Source organism: Coregonus lavaretus (assembly GCF_964263955.1).
Source record: "Coregonus lavaretus genome assembly, chromosome: 19".
NCBI classification, from domain to species: domain Eukaryota; kingdom Metazoa; phylum Chordata; class Actinopteri; order Salmoniformes; family Salmonidae; genus Coregonus; species Coregonus lavaretus.
In genome coordinates this window covers 48,383,255-48,403,302 of record NC_140006.1, presented here as the reverse complement: position 1 = coordinate 48,403,302, position 20,048 = coordinate 48,383,255, and the positions used below count along the sequence as shown (strand labels likewise).

Here is a 20,048-nt window from a genome sequence, read left to right as displayed (position 1 = left end):
CCCTACATCAATCTGAAACCACTAGCCAATGTATTAATGATATGGGCCCAATCCCAAATGGACCCCTAGACCCTACCCCTTATGCACTTGCGGAGATGTGAGAGGATTTGATTGGCGTAAGCAATATGGTGAAACTTCTACCTAACCAATCAGAGGGCATATTGGAGCTGTTATCAGATTGCTTACACCTTTCACACCCTCAGATCTCCACAAGTGCATAGGGTCTAGGAGTCGATTTGGGATTGGACCATGGCGAAAGTACTGTGAGTAACCCCTGCTCCTCCACCCTCCAGGTCAGTCCTTCAACAGCCGTATTCTATGGAAACACACCAGGGGGCGCTACAGCTGTGTCCAGTGTGGCCACTCCACCCCCAACAGGAAGGAGATGACCGCCCACATCAAGGGCCAACACAAGAGCCCTGCAGCCAAGCCTGGTAACGACACAGGTACCACTGTCTATATTATAGCCTGGTAACGACACAGGTACCAATGTCAATATTATAGCCTGGTAACGACACAGGTACCAATGTCAATATTATAGCCTGGTAACGACACAGGTACCAATGTCTATATTATAGCCTGGTAACGACACAGGTACCACTGTCTATATTATAGCCTGGTAACGACACAGGTACCAATGTCTATATTATAGCCTGGTAACGACACAGGTACCACTGTCTATATTATAGCCTGGTAACGACACAGGTACCAATGTCTATATAATAGCCTCTGTATTGTCTAGTAAATCCCACTGATGTCTATGCTGTAACATTGATTTAAGGGTTAATAAGGACTCAATATGATTGGTCGGTCTCACTGAATCCTCTCTTGATTCTAGATGTCCATGAGGCCTCTCCATCGTCAGATAGAGGCCACACCCACCTCTGATTCTACCCCCACCGGAGTGGGAACGCCAGAGGACAGTTTCATAATACGATGTTATACTATAGTGGAACTAGCTTCATAGAAATGTAAACTATTGAGAAATCAGCTTTTATTTTTACTGTGAACGTGATGCATTTCAATAAAACATATTCAAAACAAATATAACTTGACCAAAGGTAATGGTATTCAAGTTTATGTGCAGAAAATGTTTTGACAAGGATTTAGAAAACATGATCACACACACACACCTTCATAACAACCACCTCGGTGCGTACACAAATTATAGTTCCGACTTTGATTGTTGAAAATTCACACGCCAAGTTGTCAACTAACAGTATCTGCTGCAGCAAGCTAAAGCAATGGTGATATTAGATAAGCCTCAACTGAAGACAACATGACCATCAGAACCTCGTTCCACTTCCCCTAAAAGCAGAGTTCTAGTCCTGATATTAACTCAATCCCACAGGGCTCTGGTCAAAAGTAGTGTACTCAGTCGACTTCAACTACCGCTCCTTACAAGTAGCATAAAGCAGCCGTTAGAAAATAAAATATACACTTTTTATATTGACAATATCGTGTTAAATAAAGGGTAATATGCATTATACTACAGACGCCCCACTGCTAATATCCAACGACGGGGAGGCAGAGTGAGTCTTCAAATGTCTCTTCAGGTGATTTAGACAGGTGTACGTCTTAGAACAGAGATGACAGGGGTACGGTCTCACCCCAGTGTGGTTCAGGACGTGTTTCTTCAGCTCCGCACCGCGAGAGAACGCCTTTCCACACTCGTGGCAGACGTAGGGCCGTACCCCCGTATGAACCCGCATGTGGAGAGTCACCTTGCTAGCCATGGTGAAGCCTTTCTCGCAGACGGTGCACTTGTACGGTCTCTCCCCGGTGTGTGTTCTCCTGTGGATCTGCAGCTCTCCCGCAGAGCAGAAAGTCTTGCCGCAGTCGGAGCAGAGGAAAGGTTTCTCCCCCGTGTGTGTTCTGATGTGTATGGTCAGGTTTCCGTTCACAGAGAACCGCTTGGCGCAGTAGGTGCACTGGTACGGCCTCTCGCCGGTGTGGGTCCGCATGTGGAGCTTCAGGTCTCCTTTGCATCTGAAGGCCTTTCCACAGCTGGGGCAGATCTTGGACCTCTCTTGGGAGTGACGCTGCTCGTGGTTATTTAGCCAGACCTAAAATGAAATGAACTCATTTTATTAGCCATTAAAAAAATACATAGTGGTCTCACATCTTAGTACAACAATACACACACATCATTTTGTTTTGTCTGTAGAATCGGGGACCATGGAAACATGTTATCCCCTGGATTATACCAATCAATAAAGCACCTGGGAGCTGAAGCCCTTTCCACACTGTTTACACTTGTAGGGCTTCTCTTCTCCGTCATGGGCCTTCTGGTGGGCCCTGAGCTCGGCCACGCCTGGGAACGGCCCCTCACCACAGCACCTGACAATACATTAGGGTTAGCAGATTGTCTGTGTGCGAAATGACAGCCTATTCTCTATATAGGGCTCTGGTCAAAACTAGTGCACTGAATAGGGTGTGATTTGGGACGCAGGTTATTGACCGTTTGCCTTACAGGACATAACAGGACAGAGAACCTTCTGGAGGGCAGGGGGACTGTGGAAGTGATTGAAAAACATTGACATTGTGTACTCACAGATAGGGCATCCAAAATGGCTCTCTATACAGTGCACTTTTGACCAAAACCCTATTGGCCCCGGTCAAAACCAGTGCACTATATAGGGAATAGGGTGCCATTTGGGATGCACCTACATACAGCAATAGTGTAGCAGTATAATATACCTGCAATTGAAGACCTTGTCACTGGTGTGGGTTACCAGGTGTTTCTTTAACGAGTTGTGCCACTTGAAGATCTTCCCACACTGTGGACACTCAAACTGACCTGCCTGACCCAAACTGCTGGCCCGCCTGCTACCACTACAGCGGTGGCTGACCCGCTCCCTGATCGACCCAAAACTGCTCCCACATTTGATACAGACGTAGGCCGCGTTGGAGCACTGTGTCCGGCGGTGGGTGGACATCTCCGAGGACCTTCTGAAGGTCTTGCCACACTGGGAACACTTGTAAGGGTTCTCCCCTGTGTGGAGTCTCTGGTGCTCCAGCATCTCGTAGAGGTAGATGAAACAACGGCCACAATGGGGACACTTATGGGCAACGCGGCGCCGAGGCTGCTCCGACGATACGCTGGAGGCGGCAGGGCTGGATGTTGTGGAGGACGATGCAGCAGCTTGTTGGCTGGCTGATGGGGCCGTGTCTTGTTCAGCAGTCTGAGGAGCAGTGTTGGAGATCAGGGAGTATTGGTGCTCAGAGACTGATGCTTTTCTTTCTTCCTCAGACTTCGATCGTACACTTTGTCTCTCCACACAGACCTTCTGGTTAGCCTTTCTTTCAGATCCTTGGTTTTCTACCGAATCTGTTCCAATCTTGTTATCCATACTTGCTTCTGTCTCAGCCCATTGGCCACTCAAACTGTCAGTCAGAATCCCCTGGTAGTCTCTGACCTGCAGGGGCGGGCTGTCACAGTCAGGGAAAGCTTCTGATTTGCTGGCGCTGGGGCGCGAGGCATTGGCCAGTCTCAGAGAGGGAGGGAAGGATAAGGAGATGAGGAGGCGGTCCTCTGTCCGCGAGGGAGCTGAACAGTGACAACCAGGACCAATGGAAAGAAGATGGTTATTGGATTATTAAAGTTATATGGCATTATATTTCATCTACAGAGTGTCAGACAGAAGATGCATCCCAAACGGCACCCTTTTCCCTATATAGTGCACTACTTCAAACCGGAACCCCATGGGCCCTGGTCTAAAGTAGAGCATTCTAAAGGGAATAGGGTACCATTTGGGATGGAGCCAGAGGCTTACCGCTCTTGGGCAGCTTCCCGTGGCAGTGTTGGTTCTGTAGCAGAGACTTCAGGTCCTCTCCGTGAGAGACACAGCGCATGTACTCCTCCAGAACAGAGGGGGCAGCACTGATCAACGACGCAGTCTGAACACAGAACGGTGGTAAAAATGACACTAATATTACGAAGAAATACACCAGTAGTCATTCTTCTACCACCTACACCAGTAGTCATTCTTCTACCACCTACACCAGTAGTCATTCTTCTACCACCTACACCAGTAGTCATTCTTCTACCACCTACACCAGTAGTCATTCCCCTCCTCCTAGGCTCCTCCTCCTGAGAATATAATCATACTAGGCTCCTCCTCCTGAGAATATCATCATACTAGGCTCCTCCTCCTGAGAATATCATCATACTAGGCTCCTCCTCCTGAGAATATCATCATACTAGGCTCCTCCTCCTGAGAATATCATCATACTAGGCTCCTCCTCCTGAGAATATCATCATACTAGGCTCCTCCTCCTGAGAATATCATCATAATAGGCTCCTCCTCCTGAGAATATCATCATACTAGGCTCCTCCTCCTGAGAATATCATCATACTAGGCTCCTCCTCCTGAGAATATCATCATACTAGGCTCCTCCTCCTGAGAATATCATCATACTAGGCTCCTCCTCCTGAGAATATCATCATACTAGGCTCCTCCTCCTGAGAATATCATCATACTAGGCTCCTCCTCCTGAGAATATCATCATACTAGGCTCCTCCTCCTGAGAATATCATCATACTAGGCTCCTCCTCCTGAGAATATCATCATACTAGGCTCCTCCTCCTGAGAATATCATCATACTAGGCTCCTCCTCCTGAGAATATCATCATACTAGGCTCCTCCTCCTGAGAATATCATCATACTAGGCTCCTCCTCCTGAGAATGCGTTGATTCCTGCCATTTGTTCATTTTGGTACAGCGCCTCCCCTTATCTCATTATCAGTCTGGAAAGATGCATGTTCCTCAGTAGTGGATGAAGAGCAGCATTTAAACCATACTCGATTTTAGAAAATGCACATACTATAAAACGTTCTATTTTCGCATACCTAAAATGCCTACTATTTAGAACACAAGTATGGGTATTCTGACACCGTCACAGTGCTGTCTGACTGCGTACCTGTTTGAAGTCTGGGACCGGCAGCAGCTCCTCCAGTCTAGACAGGAAGTGGCACACCAGAGTCTGCAGCGATGAGTCAAAGCTAGGACCGTACTCCACCGGGAACACAACCTGTTGTAGAAGACAGTCAAAGTTAGGACCTCAGTTAGAAATACTTTAAAGATCCCCAAGGGGAAATAAGTCTCAACCCAACACAACCATAGTGAAGGGGAAGAGAGTCTTGATCTCTGTTCCAATACTTTAAAACTGCATCCTGCCTTGAGATTAAAACACTCATCTCTAGCTACATGATCTGAGAAGTCCATCCTGATAAGTCAACATGGAAGTTAGGAGCCCTGTTAGAGTTGAGCCGCCTTGCGTTTCCTCCTATCTGGGTCTTCCACTAGGCTCCATCTTACCTTGAAGAAGTGTTCCCTCCTATCTGGGTCTTCCACTAGGCTCCATCTTACCTTGAAGAAGTGTTCCCTCCTATCTGGGTCTTCCACTAGGCTCCATCTTACCTTGAAGAAGTGTTCCCTCCTATCTGGGTCTTCCACTAGGCTCTGGATCAGGTTCAGGAAGTTGGCTTCAGCAAATTCAATCGCTGCATCGTTTGACTGCAACACATAAGGGTCCAGACAAACATCACAAGCTGAACACCGTGGTGGTTCCCTGGACACAGACTGAGCCTAGCCCTGGACTACAAAGCTCAAAATGGAGGATCTCATTTGATAATTAGCTTTTTAGTCCAGGGCTAGGCTTTCTGTGTCCAGGGAACTGACCCTTACTGTTCAAGAGAATGGGCTTGTCAGAATATTATGAACGTTTGAACATCTTGGGAGAAAAAAAATCTGGCCTTAATGGCCATGTACTATTGTAATCTCCACCGGCACATCCAGAAGAGGACTGGCCACCCCTCAGAGCCTGGTTCCTCTCTAGGTTTCTTCCTAGGTTCCTGCCTTTCTATGGAGTTTTTCCTAGCCACCGTGCTTCTACATCCGCATTGCTTGCTCTCTGGGGTTTTAGTCTGGGTTTCTGTATAAGCACTTTGGGACAAATGCTAATGTAAAAAGGGCTTTATAAATACACTGCTCAAAAGAATAAAGGGAACACTTCCTAGATCTGAATGAATGAAATAATCTTATTAAATACTTTTTTCTTTACATAGTTGAATGTGCTGACAACAAACTCACACAAAAATTATCAATGGAAATCAAATTTATCAACCCATGGAGGTCTGGATTTGGAGTCACCCTCAAAATTAAAGTGGAAAACCACACTACAGGCTGATCCAACTTTGATGTAATGTCCTTAAAACAAGTCAAAATGAGGCTCAGTAGTGTGTGTGGCCTCCACGTGCCTGTATGACCTCCCTACAACGCCTGGGCATGCTCCTGATGAGGTGGCGGATGGTCTCCTGAGGGATCTCCTCCCAGACCTGGACTAAAGCATCCGCCAACTCCTGGACAGTCTGTGGTGCAACGTGGCGTTGGTGGATGGAGCGAGACATGATGTCCCAGATGTGCTCAATTGGATTCAGGTCTGGGGAACGGGCGGGCCAGTCCATAGCATCAATGCCTTCCTCTTGCAGGAACTGCTGACACACTCCAGCCACGAGGTCTAGCATTGTCTTGCATTAGGAGGAACACAGGGCCAACCGCACCAGCATATGGTCTCACAAGGGGTCTGAGGATCTCATCTCGGTACCTAATGGCAGTCAGGCTACCTCTGGCGAGCACATGGAGGGCTGTGCGGCCCCCCAAAGAAATGCCACCCCACACCATGACTGACCCACCGCCAAACCGGTCATGCTGGAGGATGTTGCAGGCAGCAGAACGTTCTCCACGACGTCTCCAGACTCTGTCACGTCTGTCACATATGCTCAGTGTGAACCTGCTTTCATCTGTGAAGAGCACAGGGCACCAGTGGCGAATTTGCCAATCTTGGTGTTCTCTGGCAAATGCCAAACGTCCTGCACGGTGTTGGGCTGTAAAGCACAACCCCCACCTGTGGACGTCGGGCCCTCATGGAGTCTGTTTCTGACTTTTTGAGCAGACACATGCACATTTGTGGCCTGCTGGAGGTCATTTTGCAGGGCTCTGGCAGTGCTCCTCCTGCTCCTCCTTGCACAAAGGCGGAGGTAGCGGTCCTGCTGCTGGGTTGTTGCCCTCCTACGGCCTCCTCCACGTCTCCTGATGTACTGGCCTGTCTCCTGGTAGCGCCTCCATGCTCTGGACACTACGCTGACAGACACAGCAAACCTTCTTGCCACAGCTCGCATTGATGTGCCATCCTGGATGAGCTGCACTACCTGAGCCACTTGTGTGGGTTGTAGACTCCGTCTCATGCTACCACTAGAGTGAAAGCACCGCCAGCATTCAAAAGTGACCAAAACATCAGCCAGGAAGCATAGGAACTGAGAAGTGGTCTGTGGTCACCACCTGCATAACCACTTCTTTATTGGGGGTGTCTTGCTAATTGCCTATAATTTCCACCTGTTGTCTATTCCATTTGCACAACAGCATGTGACATTTATTATAAATTAGTGTTGCTTCCTAAGTGGACAGTTTGATTTCACAGAAGTGTGATTGACTTGGAGTTACATTGTGTTGTTTAAGTGTTCCCTTTATTTTTTTGAGCAGTGTACATTTGATTGATTGAATATCTCACCTGTTTGAGACCAGATGCTGTGATTCTATCCAGGTGGCTTTCAACAGCCTTGAGGTCATCAGGATGTCCAGATCGGAACAGTTCCAGAGTCACCTGAGAAGAGAACCAACCAGTTACCAACTGCCATGTGCATTCAACCCATCCGAGTTACCAACTGCCATGTGCATTCAACCCATGTTAGTTACCAACTGCCATGTGCATTCAACCCATGTTAGTTACCAACTGCCATGTGCATTCAACCCATGTTAGTTACCAACTGCCATGTGCATTCAACCCATCCGGGTTACCAACTGCCATGTGCATTCACCCCATCCGGGTTACCAACTGCCATGTACATTCAACCCATGTTAGTTACCAACTGCCATGTGCATTCAACCCATGTTAGTTACCAACTGCCATGTACATTCAACCCATGTTAGTTACCAACTGCCATGTGCATTCAACCCATGTTAGTTACCAACTGCCATGTGCATTCAACCCATGTTAGTTACCAACTGCCATGTGCATTCAACCCATGTTAGTTACCAACTGCCATGTGCATTCAACCCATGTTAGTTACCAACTGCCATGTGCATTCAACCCATGTTAGTTACCAACTGCCATGTGCATTCAACCCATGTTAGTTACCAACTGCCATGTGCATTCAACCCATCCGAGTTACCAACTGCCATGTGCATTCAACCCATCTGAGTTACCAACTGCCATGTGCATTCAACCCATCTGAGTTACCAACTGCCATGTGCATTCAACCCATCCGAGTTACCAACTGCCATGTGCATTCAACCCATCTGAGTTACCAACTGCCATGTGCATTCAACCCATCTGAGTTACCAACTGCCATGTGCATTCACCCCATCTGAGTTACCAACTGCCATGTGCATTCAACCCATCTGAGTTACCAACTGCCATGTGCATTCACCCCATCTGAGTTACCAACTGCCATGTGCATTCAACCCATCTGAGTTACCAACTGCCATGTGCATTCACCCCATCTGAGTTACCAACTGCCATGTGCATTCAACCCATGTTAGTTACCAACTGCCATGTGCATTCAACCCATGTTAGTTACCAACTGCCATGTGCATTCAACCCATGTTAGTTACCAACTGCCATGTGCATTCAACCCATGTTAGTTACCAACTGCCATGTGCATTCAACCCATGTTAGTTACTAACTGCCATGTGCATTCAACCCATGTTAGTTACCAACTGCCATGTGCATTCAACCCATGTTAGTTACCAACTGCCATGTGCATTCAACCCATGTTAGTTACCAACTGCCATGTGCATTCAACCCATGTTAGTTACCAACTGCCATGTGCATTCAACCCATGTTAGTTACCAACTGCCATGTGCATTCAACCCATGTTAGTTACCAACTGCCATGTGCATTCAACCCATCCGAGTTACCAACTGCCATGTGCATTCAACCCATCTGAGTTACCAACTGCCATGTGCATTCAACCCATCTGAGTTACCAACTGCCATGTGCATTCAACCCATCCGAGTTACCAACTGCCATGTGCATTCAACCCATCTGAGTTACCAACTGCCATGTGCATTCAACCCATCTGAGTTACCAACTGCCATGTGCATTCACCCCATCTGAGTTACCAACTGCCATGTGCATTCAACCCATCTGAGTTACCAACTGCCATGTGCATTCACCCCATCTGAGTTACCAACTGCCATGTGCATTCAACCCATCTGAGTTACCAACTGCCATGTGCATTCACCCCATCTGAGTTACCAACTGCCATGTGCATTCAACCCATGTTAGTTACCAACTGCCATGTGCATTCAACCCATGTTAGTTACCAACAGCCATGTGCATTCAACCCATGTTAGTTACCAACTGCCATGTGCATTCAACCCATGTTAGTTACCAACTGCCATGTGCATTCAACCCATGTTAGTTACCAACTGCCATGTGCATTCAACCCATGTTAGTTACCAACTGCCATGTGCATTCAACCCATGTTAGTTACCAACTGCCATGTGCATTCAACCCATCCGAGTTACCATCTGCCATGTGCATTCAACCCATCTGAGTTACCAACTGCCATGTGCATTCAACCCATCTGAGTTACCAACTGCCATGTGCATTCAACCCATCCGAGTTACCAACTGCCATGTGCATTCAACCCATCTGAGTTACCAACTGCCATGTGCATTCAACCCATCTGAGTTACCAACTGCCATGTGCATTCACCCCATCTGAGTTACCAACTGCCATGTGCATTCAACCCATCTGAGTTACCAACTGCCATGTGCATTCACCCCATCTGAGTTACCAACTGCCATGTGCATTCAACCCATCTGAGTTACCAACTGCCATGTGCATTCACCCCATCTGAGTTACCAACTGCCATGTGCATTCAACCCATCTGAGTTACCAACTGCCATGTGCATTCACCCCATCTGTGTTACCAACTGCCATGTGTATTCAACCCATCCGAGTTACCAACTGCCACGTGCATTCAACCCATCCGAGTTACCAACTGCCATGTGCATTCAACCCATCCGAGTTACCAACTGCCATGTGCATTCAACCCATCTGAGTTACCAACTGCCATGTGCATTCACCCCATCTGAGTTACCAACTGCCATGTGCATTCAACCCATCTGTGTTAGCAACTGCCATGTGCATTCAACCCATCTGCAGCCGCCAATCACAGAAGCTTAAATGGATACCTCAGAATTTTGGCAATGAGGCCCTTAATCTACTTTCCCAGAGTCCATTTTTAGCGCAATGACTGGAAGTCTATGGTATCTACTAGCATGCTAGATCCAGCAGCTAGCGAGGCTAACCCCAGCGCTGCCCATCTCTGCTTTGTCAACAATACAAAAACAATAACAGCCGTGGGGCAGACACAGGGCTGGGCGATGTGTGTTTTAACGAGATGTTACAAATGCCTGCATCGTAAGAATCAAGGTTATTTCTTCATGAGTTTGTCTTTTTGGTCTCGTCTCCTTCTGTGCACCTTCCCACACAGACGCCAAGCCCCTCCCCCAGACACTCACAACAACAACGTCCAGATGAAAGATCACTTCCTCCTCTCTGACAACAAGCGGTTTCAACTCCCCATTTGCATTTGAGGTTTGGTCCGACAGTCGGTCATATGAAACAGACATTTACTGCAATAGAGAACCTAACCTTTGTAACGATAGCCCCGTTATGTCTCAACGTAGAACAGAGCTGATCCTACGAAGACTGGAGTATCAATTAACATGATTTTGGAAATTTAAAATGCTCAGTTACGGTACAGCTAGCAGCATTTTAGCCACAGACTTGTGCTAGCTGTCTAGTCTGTGTTTTATAGAATGTGCGATGAGCATTATATAAGGAATTGGCAACTGGTTCTCATTCTTATCCAGGGAGCCCAGTTGACTTCAACATCTAAAAACAAAGTGAACAGGCTGTTATTCAAACGGTTGGAGACAGACCGGAGGGGGTGTATTCATTACAGTTCAACTGTTCTACCTTGTTACCAAAGGTGGCTAGACTTTAAATATACAGATTAGCTGGCTCCTCACTAGCACGTGGGCTTGTGCTTGCGAGACCTGTGTTAAATTATTCCATAATGCCTGCTACCAGAAGTTGGTCAATATTAGTGGATGTGCATGGTTGTGGTTACATTTGTAACAAAAAGGGCATTTTCATAGACTTGAAAGCCAGATCAGTCGTCATTGCAAAAAAGCAGGTTAAACTATTTTGATAAAATTATGAACTTAGTGGGTCTTATGGTTGAAGGCTTGTATTTAGCGTATGTATAATTTTACAAGCCCTGAATTTCATTAGATTATTCCCAACTGTTTGAAATGCAGTGTATTGTCGTGGTGACTAGTACGGTCCGTCTCTTTGCCTTTGGCCGTTTTCTTGACCACACAGGGCGGGGTCAACTCCCACCGTGCTTTGTAGGCCTGGAGAATCCCGTGGTATGAGCCTCTTTCCCAGTGAGGGGGGGGTCTTCCCTGTCTTCCTACCCTAGACTGAGTTAGCAGTGAAGTCCTGGGCTCCACTCTATCATCCCGGGCCATCCCCTCTTGGACTATCTCTGCTAGCCACAGAGGTTAGCTCACTCCAACCTACTGTTAACACGTCACGGGTAGTTTGTGACACGGTATACTACGCGTCAGCGGGGGCTATTTTTAGTCCACTCTGCACTATTTTTGCTTGGGCCAGCTCTTATTACGTGTTACCTCACCTTTTACACAGGATACGTTCAACCACGGGGCATAGTCTCAGACACTCCTGGTGGCGGCTGGTCCTGCCTTTCTAGTTGACCGGACAACACCCTCACGGCTAAATCCCACTCGCTAAGTCCTGCGTATTAGGGTTTCAGTGAAGACTAATTTCTTGAAATGAATTCTTATCTGAAAGCATGGGTTAAGCACTTTGTTTAAGGATGAACTATAGATACTCTGTAATCCTTTTTTGTGTGGTTTTTACACAGTTACCCTCGAGCTCCCCTGTGGTTTCCTGCTCAAGCCCACAATATGGTCCGTGGGATAGCTAAGGTGAACCCCATGAGCCTGTGGTTATAAAATATACTTTTCTTCTTTAGCACTTTAAACTAGTTCAATTATTTGTTGAATAATGAAAACCAGTAACATGTCTACACAGAGTCAGGTAACACTTGTGGCTCACTTGGTAGGTAGAGCAAATTTAGATATCAATTGTGAAATCGCCCATAAGTTTGAAAAAATAGATATGATTTTTAGGCCATACCGCACAGCCCTAGGCAGACCGTGGCGCTGTTTCCCTCTACTGCGGATTCCATCTTTAATCCTTTTCTTCAAAAGATCCTCATTATTCTCACACCGTCGACTCAGATGTGTAAGTTATTTTCCTGTTTTAAGCCTCCAATCACAGACAGCACCTTTGAGGGCATAGACACACCCATTTGCGGTGCAAGATGTTTTGTAGATCAGTAATCTGTCCAGAGCCTTGTTCAAGACGATCCTCTCGAACATGCTGGTAATCTCTTAAAACCAGACTCAGGGTTTTTTTCTAAATCAAAAAAGGGGCTTAGGTGGTGGACGAAAGGGTAAAACCGTCGGCGTGGCGATAAAACCGTCTACAGAGGCGTACAGAGGCCCATTATCAGCAACCATCAGTCCTGTGTTCCAATGGCACGTTGTGTTTGCTAATCCAAGTTTATCGTTTAAAAAAAGGCTAATTGATCATTAGAAAACCCTTTTGCAATTATGTTAGCACAGCTGAAAACTGTTGTGCTGATTAAAGAAGCAATAAAACTGGCCTTCTTGAGACTAGTTGAGTATCTGGAGCATCAGCAATTGTGGGTTCGATTACAGGCTCAAAATGGCCAGAAACAAATAACTTTCTTCTGAAACTCGTCAGTCTATTCTTGTTCTGAGAAATGAAGGCTATTCCATGCGAGAAATTGCCAAAACTGAAGGTCTCGTACAACGCTGTGTACTACTCCCTTCACAGAACAGCAAAACTGGCTCTAACCAGAATAGAAAGAGGAGTGGGAGGCCCCGGTGCACAACTGAGCAAGAGGACAAATACATTAGAGTGTCTAGTTTGAGAAACAGACGCCTCACAGGTCCTCAACTGGTAGCTTCATTAAATAGTACCCGCAAAACACCAGTCTCAACGTCAACAGTGAAGAGGCGACTCCGGGATGCTGACCTTCTAGGCAGAGTTGCAAAGAAAAAGCAATTTCTCAGACTGGCCAATAAAAATAAAAGATTAAGATGGGCAAAAGAACACAGACACTGGACAGAGGACGATTGGAAAAAAGTGTTATGGACAGACGAATCGAAGTTTGAGGTGTTTGGATCACAAAGAAGAACATTTGTGAGACACAGACCAAATGAAAAGATGGTGGAGGAGTGCTTGATGCCATCTGTATAGCATGGTGGAGGCAATGTGATGGTCTGGGGGTGCTTTGGTGGTGGTAAAGTGGGAGATTTGTACAGGGTAAAAGGGATCTTGAAGAAGGAAGGCTATCACTCCATTTTGCAACGCCATGCCATGTGGACGGCGCTTGATTGGAGCCAATTTCCTCCTACAACAAGACAATGACCCAAAGCACAGCTCCAAACTATGCAATAACTATTTAGGGAAGAAGCAGTCAGCTGGTATTCTGTCTATAATGGAGTGGCCAGCACAGTCACTGGATCTCAACCCTATTGAGCTGTTGTGGGAGCAGCTTGACCGTATGGTACGTAAGAAGTGCCCATCAAGCCAATCCAACTTGTGGGAGGTGCTTCAGGAAGCATGGGGTGAAATCTCTTCAGATTACCTCAACAAATAGACAACTAGAATGCCAACGGTCTGCAAGGCTGTAATTGCTGTAAATGGAGGATTCTTTGACGAAAGCAAAGTTTGAAGGACACAATTATTATTTTAATTAATAATCATTATTTCTAACCTTGTCAATGACTACATTTCCTATTCATTTTGCTATATTTCCTATTCAAACTCATTTCATGTATGTTTTCATGGAAAACAAGGACATTTCTAAGTGACCCCAAACCTTTGAAAATGATATATAATTTATTTGTACACTGTTTGGACGCCTAATCCCTGAGATTGATTGATTGATTGATTGATTGATTGATTGGGAGTCTCTTACCCGTCCTCTGAGAGCCAGGGTCAGCAGCCACCCCTGAGATTGATTGATTGATTGATTGATTGATTGATTGGGAGTCTCTTACCCGTCCTCTGAGAGCCAGGGTCAGCAGCCACCTCTGTCTGTTGGACAGGAGTTCTGGAACCACCTCCGTTACCATGGACACAAACTCCTCCAGCTTCCCATAATGCTTTGTGTTGCCCTGGCGCACCACCTGCCACATGACCGCTGACATCATCCGGAGAGGAGGGACCAGCAGGCCCAGGGAGGGCAGAGGAAAGGGGGTTTCTGCTGGGAGGAGAGGATCCATTAGGAGAGGAGAGGTTGAGTCACCATAGTGAGGCATAGTTAATTGTCTGAATAAGAAACCCGCAAGCAAAAGGCCCTCCCCCGCCCCCCTTTCTGCAAATCAGATCATGACTCTATACTCCTGCTTCCTGTTTACAAACAGAAGCTCACAACAGGAAGTACCCCTTGCCATAGAGAAATGGTTAATCTCCTGAGTGGCGCAGTGGTCTAAGGCGCCGCATCGCAGTGCTAACTGTGCCACTAGAGATCCTGGTTCGAATCCAGGCTCTGTCGCAGCCGGCCGCGACCGGGAGATTCATGGGCGACGCACAATTGGCCCAGCGTCGTCCAGGGTAGGGGAGGGAATGGCCGGCAGGGATGTAGCTCAGTTGATAGAGCATGGCGTTTGCAACGCCAGGGTTGTGGGTTCGATTCCCATGGGGGGCCAGTATTACAAAAAAAAATACAAAAATATGTATTCACTAACTGTAAGTCGCTCTGGATAAGAGCGTCTGCTAAATGACTAAAATGTAAATGTAAAATGTTATCCGAAGCGGAGGCTATGCTGCAGGACTGCTTTGATAGCGCTGACTGGAATGTTCTGGGACTCAGACGATAGCTGCTTCCCCAATCAAAAGCACTGGATTAACGCCAAGGTATGCACTAAACTAAAGGACAGAGCTACCGCTCACAGGGCGTGGTGACAGGTGAACCCCGAGGCTATAGCTGAGGACACGTCCCGCTATGAACTCCTCAGAGCCATCAAACAGGCAAAATTACAATATAGAAACAAGGTGGAATCCTATTATGGCAGGGCTTGCAAACTATTACGGACTACAAAGGGAAACCCAGCCGCGAGCTGCCCAGTGACTCGAGCCTACCAGATGGGGTAAATGCCTTTTATGCTCGCTTCGAGGCAAGCAACACTGAAGCACATGCATGAGAGCACCAGATGTTTTGGACGACTGTGTGATCACGCTCTCTGTAGCCGATGTGTGCAACCTTTAAAACAGGTCAACATTCACGAGGCCGCGGGGCCAGACGGATTACCAGGACGTGTACTCAGAGCATGTGCGGACCAACTGGCAAGTGTCTTCGCTGACATTTTCAACCTCTCCCTGACCGAGTCTGTAATACCTACATGTTTCAAGCAGACCACCATAGTCCCTGTGCCCAAGAAAGCGAAGGTAACCTGCCTAAATGACTACCGCCCCGTAGCACTCACGTCAGTAGCCATGAAGTGCTTTGAAAGGCTGGTCATGGCTCACATCAACAACATCATCCCGGAAACCCTAGACCCACTCCAATTCGCATACCGCCAACAGATCCACAGATGACGCAATCTCAGTTGCACTCCACACTGCCCTTTCCCACCTGGACAAGAGGAACACCTATGTGAGAATGCTGTTCATTGACTACAGCTCAGCGTTCAACACCATAGTCTGTGGTCCTCTGTAGCTCAGCTGGTAGAGCACGGCGCTTGTAACGCCAAGGTAGTGGGTTCGATCCCCGGGACCACCCATACACAAAAAATGTATGCATGCATGACTAAGTCGCTTTGGATAAAAGCGTCTGCCAAATGGCATATTATTATTATAATATAGTGCCCACAAAGCGCATCACTAAGCTAAGGACCCTGGGACTAAACACCTCCCTCTGCAACTGGATCCTGGACGGGCCGCCCCCAGGTGGTAAGGGTAGGCAACAACACATCTGCCACACTGATCCTCAACACGGGGGCCCCTCAGGGGTGCGTGCTTAGTCCCCTTCTGTACTCCCTGTTCACCCATGACTGCGTGGCCAAGCACGACTCCAACACCATCATTAAGTTTGCTGACGACAACGGTGGTAGGCCTGATCACCGACAACGATGAGACAGCCTATAGGGAGGAGGTCAGAGACCTGGCAGTGTGGTGCCAGGACAACAACCTCTCCCTCAACATGAGCAAGACAAAGGATCTGCTCGTGGACTACAGGAAAAGGAGTGCCGAACATGCCCCCATTCACATCGACGGGGCTGTAGTGGAGCGGGTCGAGAGTTAAGTTCCTTGGTGTCCACATCACCAACAAACTATTATGGTCCAAACACACCAAGACAGTCGTGAAGAGGGCATGACAACGCCTTTTCCCCCTCAGGAGACTGAAAAGATTTGGCATGGGTGCCCAGATCCTCAAAAAGTTCTACAGCTGCACCATCGAGAGCGTCCTGACCGGTTGCATCACCGCCTGGTATAGCAACTGCTCGGCATCCGACCGCAAGGCGCTACAGAGGATGGTGAGTATGGCCCAGTACATCACTGGGGCCTAACTTCCTGCCATCCAGGACCTCTATACCAGGCGGTGTCAGAGGAAGGCCCAAAAAATAGTCACAGACTCCAGTCACCCAAGTCAGACTGTTCTCTCTGCTACTGCACGGCAAGCGGTACCGGAGCGCCAAGTCTAGGTCCAAAAGGCTCCTTAACAGCTTCTAGCCCAAAGCCATTAAAACCACTGAACAATTAATCAAATGGCCACCCGGACTATTTACATTGCCCCCACCCCTTTTGTTTTTACACTGCTGCTACTCGCTGTTTATTATCTATGCAGTCACTTTCCCCTACCTACATGTACAAATTACCTCGACTAACCAATAACCCCGCACATTGACTCGGTACCGGTACCCCCTGCACATTGACTCGGTACCGGTACCCCCTGTATATAGAATCATTATTGTTATTTTGTGTAACTTTTTCTTCTTTTTTTCCCTCTTTAGTTTATTTAGTAAATATTTTCCTAACTGAATTGTTGGTTAAGGGCTTGTAAGTAAGCATGTCATGGTAAGGTCTACACCGGTTGTATTCGGACCATGTGACAAACATTTTTGGGGGGGATTTTTTATTATTACACCGGTTACATTATTACACTGATGTTCGACACGTGGCTGAAGACGACCTAGTCGCAGGGGCTGGAGTCCATTACGGATTACCAAGGACGACCTAGCCGTGATCTGCCAAACGATGCCTCTCTACCGGACAAACTCAAACTGCATTTTATGCTCGACAAAAACACAGAGCCGTGCATGAGGGCCCCAGAGGATTGGGTGATCTCGCTCGCCGAGGCCGACGTGAATAAGGCTTTTAATCTGGTCAACACTCACAAGACCGCAGGGCTGGACGGTATTCCAGGGCGCGTTCTGAAGGCCGGACGGTATTCCAGGGCGCGTTCTGAAGGCCGGACGGTATTCCAGGGCGCGTTCTGAAGGCCGGACGGTATTCCAGGGCGCGTTCTGAAGGCCGGACGGTATTCCAGGGCGCGTTCTGAAGGCCGGACGGTATTCCAGGGCGCGTTCTGAGGGCCGGACGGTATTCCAGGGCGCGTTCTGAAGGCCGGACGGTATTCCAGGGCGCGTTCTGAAGGCCGGACGGTATTCCAGGGCGCGTTCTGAAGGCCGGACGGTATTCCAGGGCGCGTTCTGAGGGCCGGACGGTATTCCAGGGCGCGTTCTGAAGGCCGGACGGTATTCCAGGGCGCGTTCTGAGGGCCGGACGGTATTCCAGGGCGCGTTCTGAAGGCCGGACGGTATTCCAGGGCGCGTTCTGAAGGCCGGACGGTATTCCAGGGCGCGTTCTGAAGGCCGGACGGTATTCCAGGGCGCGTTCTGAAGGCCGGACGGTATTCCAGGGCGCGTTCTGAAGGCCGGACGGTATTCCAGGGCGCGTTCTGAAGGCCGGACGGTATTCCAGGGCGCGTTCTGAAGGCCGGACGGTATTCCAGGGCGCGTTCTGAGGGCCGGACGGTATTCCAGGGCGCGTTCTGAAGGCCGGACGGTATTCCAGGGCGCGTTCTGAAGGCCGGACGGTATTCCAGGGCGCGTTCTGAAAGCCGGACGGTATTCCAGGGCGCGTTCTGAAAGCAACTTCAGTCATTTTCCACCTCTCCTTGTCCCAGTCTGTAATCCCCACGTCTCAAGCTGACCACCATCTTTTTCGTGCTATCCAATTGGTAGTTACAGTCTTGTCCAATCGCTGCAACTCCCATACGGACTCGGGAGAGGTGAAGGTCGAGAGCCATGCGTCCTCCAAAACACGACCCTGCCAAGCCACACTGCTTCTTGACACACTGCTCTCTTAACCCGGAAGCCAGCCGCACCAATGTGTCGGAGGAAACACCGTACATCTGGCGACCATGTCAACTTGCAGGCGCCCGGCCCGCCACAGGAGCTGATAGAGCGCGATGGGACAAGGACATCCCGGTCGGCCAAACTCTCCCCTAACCCGGACGACGCTGGGCATATTGTGCGTCGTCCTCATTGGTCTCCCAGTCGCAGCCGGCTGCGACACAGCCCGGGATCGAACCCGGATCTGTAGTGACGCCTCAAGCACTGCAGTGCCTTAGACCACTGCGCCACTCGGGAGGCTGCATTCTCAATTGCACTCCACTCTGCCCTCTACCACATGGACAAGAGGAATACCCGTGTGAGAATGCTGTTCATCGCTGACGATGTAAACTCTCACATCTGCACAGCAGTGCCTCTCCCTCAGGAGGCAGAAATGACTTGGCATGGCCCCTCAGACCCTCTGGAATATATATATATATATATATATATATATATATATATATATTATTCTATCCACATATTCTTCAGATATACTATATAGTCTAGCCACACTGTCCATAATGTCTATACATCACAGACATTGCTCATCCGAATATTTCTTAATTACACTATTTTACATGTGTGCTTTGTTGTGTATTGTTAGATAGTACTGCGCTGTTGGAGCTAGAAACACAATCATTTCGCTACACCCGCAGTAACATCTGATAAATGTGTTTTTGACCAGATTTGATTTGAAATAAAGGGGAGAGGAGACTTTTAAAAAGAATGTAGAAAAGGCTTTTAAACTTCGGCATTTCTGCAGCAGAACATCTGGAAAACACTGTATAAATAGCATGAACACACTGTACGGTTTTGGAAGCATAAGGACCTTATCTTTCATATCAGCGATAAATAGTTTTCAAAAAAACTAAAATGTTAAATTGATACACACCTTTATAGGGTTAGGGCTCCCACACTGCCACATTTCCATGTTACTACGCTTGTTTATGGAAAGACAGAGGAAAGACAGTGGACTACCTGTGTTAATTACCTACCTGCTTCTCAGAACACCTTGGTGTCCACATGTTGTCACTGAAAAACACTGTTAAAACACTGCAGTACAGCAAGTGTGGATTTTGCACTGGTACCCCGTGTGTATAGACACGTTGTCGTTACTCATTGTGGACGCATTATTACTTTCATTATTACGTGTCACTTTTTTATTTATTATTCCGCTACTTTCTTTCTGTCGGCGTTGTCGGGAAGGGCCCGTAATCATGTGACGAATACAATCTGATATGGTTTAGGGCTACAGCCGGATAAAACGGTCATGGAGGGCCGAAGCGAGATAGCTAACTAGATATAGAAGCATGCTAGCTAAGCTACAAACAAGCTATACGACTTTAGCTAATACGTACCCATGTTGCCCCTCTAAGCAACTTGATGCTTCGGATTGTTATAAAGACAAAATTAAATGAGAGTTGTATTTATATATATATATATATATAT

At 47.7% G+C, this 20,048-nt stretch overlaps 2 protein-coding genes across 9 annotated transcripts in view; one reads left to right on the top strand and one right to left on the bottom strand.

Annotated features, from left to right (window-relative positions):
- LOC311146198 (zinc finger protein 414-like) overlaps window positions 1–1,070 on the top strand; it is a 23,290-nt gene extending 22,220 nt beyond the window's left edge. For 3 of the 7 annotated variants that reach the window (XR_014614659.1, XR_014614660.1, XM_084182707.1), the window contains 2 exons: window positions 294–446; window positions 839–918. Coding sequence is in view for 4 of the 7 variants with exons in the window: in XM_084182707.1 (XP_084038833.1) it covers window positions 294–446; window positions 839–888 (203 nt within the window). In the remaining 3 variants the exon portion in view is untranslated. Of the gene's footprint in view, window positions 1–293; window positions 447–838 lie in introns of all 7 variants that reach the window. The other 4 variants (XR_014614658.1, XM_084182705.1, XM_084182704.1 and 1 more) reach the window with 4 other exon arrangements.
- LOC311146195 (uncharacterized protein) lies at window positions 982–20,048 on the bottom strand. Of its 2 annotated transcripts, none has more exons than XM_084182697.1 (9): window positions 19,958–20,048; window positions 14,262–14,467; window positions 7,573–7,665; window positions 5,424–5,519; window positions 4,924–5,034; window positions 3,777–3,900; window positions 2,701–3,550; window positions 2,223–2,340; window positions 982–2,066 (listed from the first exon to the last, which is right to left on the bottom strand). In XM_084182697.1, the coding sequence occupies exons 1-9, from the start codon at window positions 19,959–19,961 to the stop codon at window positions 1,485–1,487; spliced, it is 2,184 nt and encodes a 727-aa protein (XP_084038823.1). In that variant the 5' UTR covers window positions 19,962–20,048; the 3' UTR covers window positions 982–1,484. The 2 variants fall into 2 exon arrangements, with proteins under 2 accessions (XP_084038823.1, XP_084038824.1); XM_084182698.1 differs by having other exon boundaries at window positions 14,262–14,464; window positions 19,958–20,041.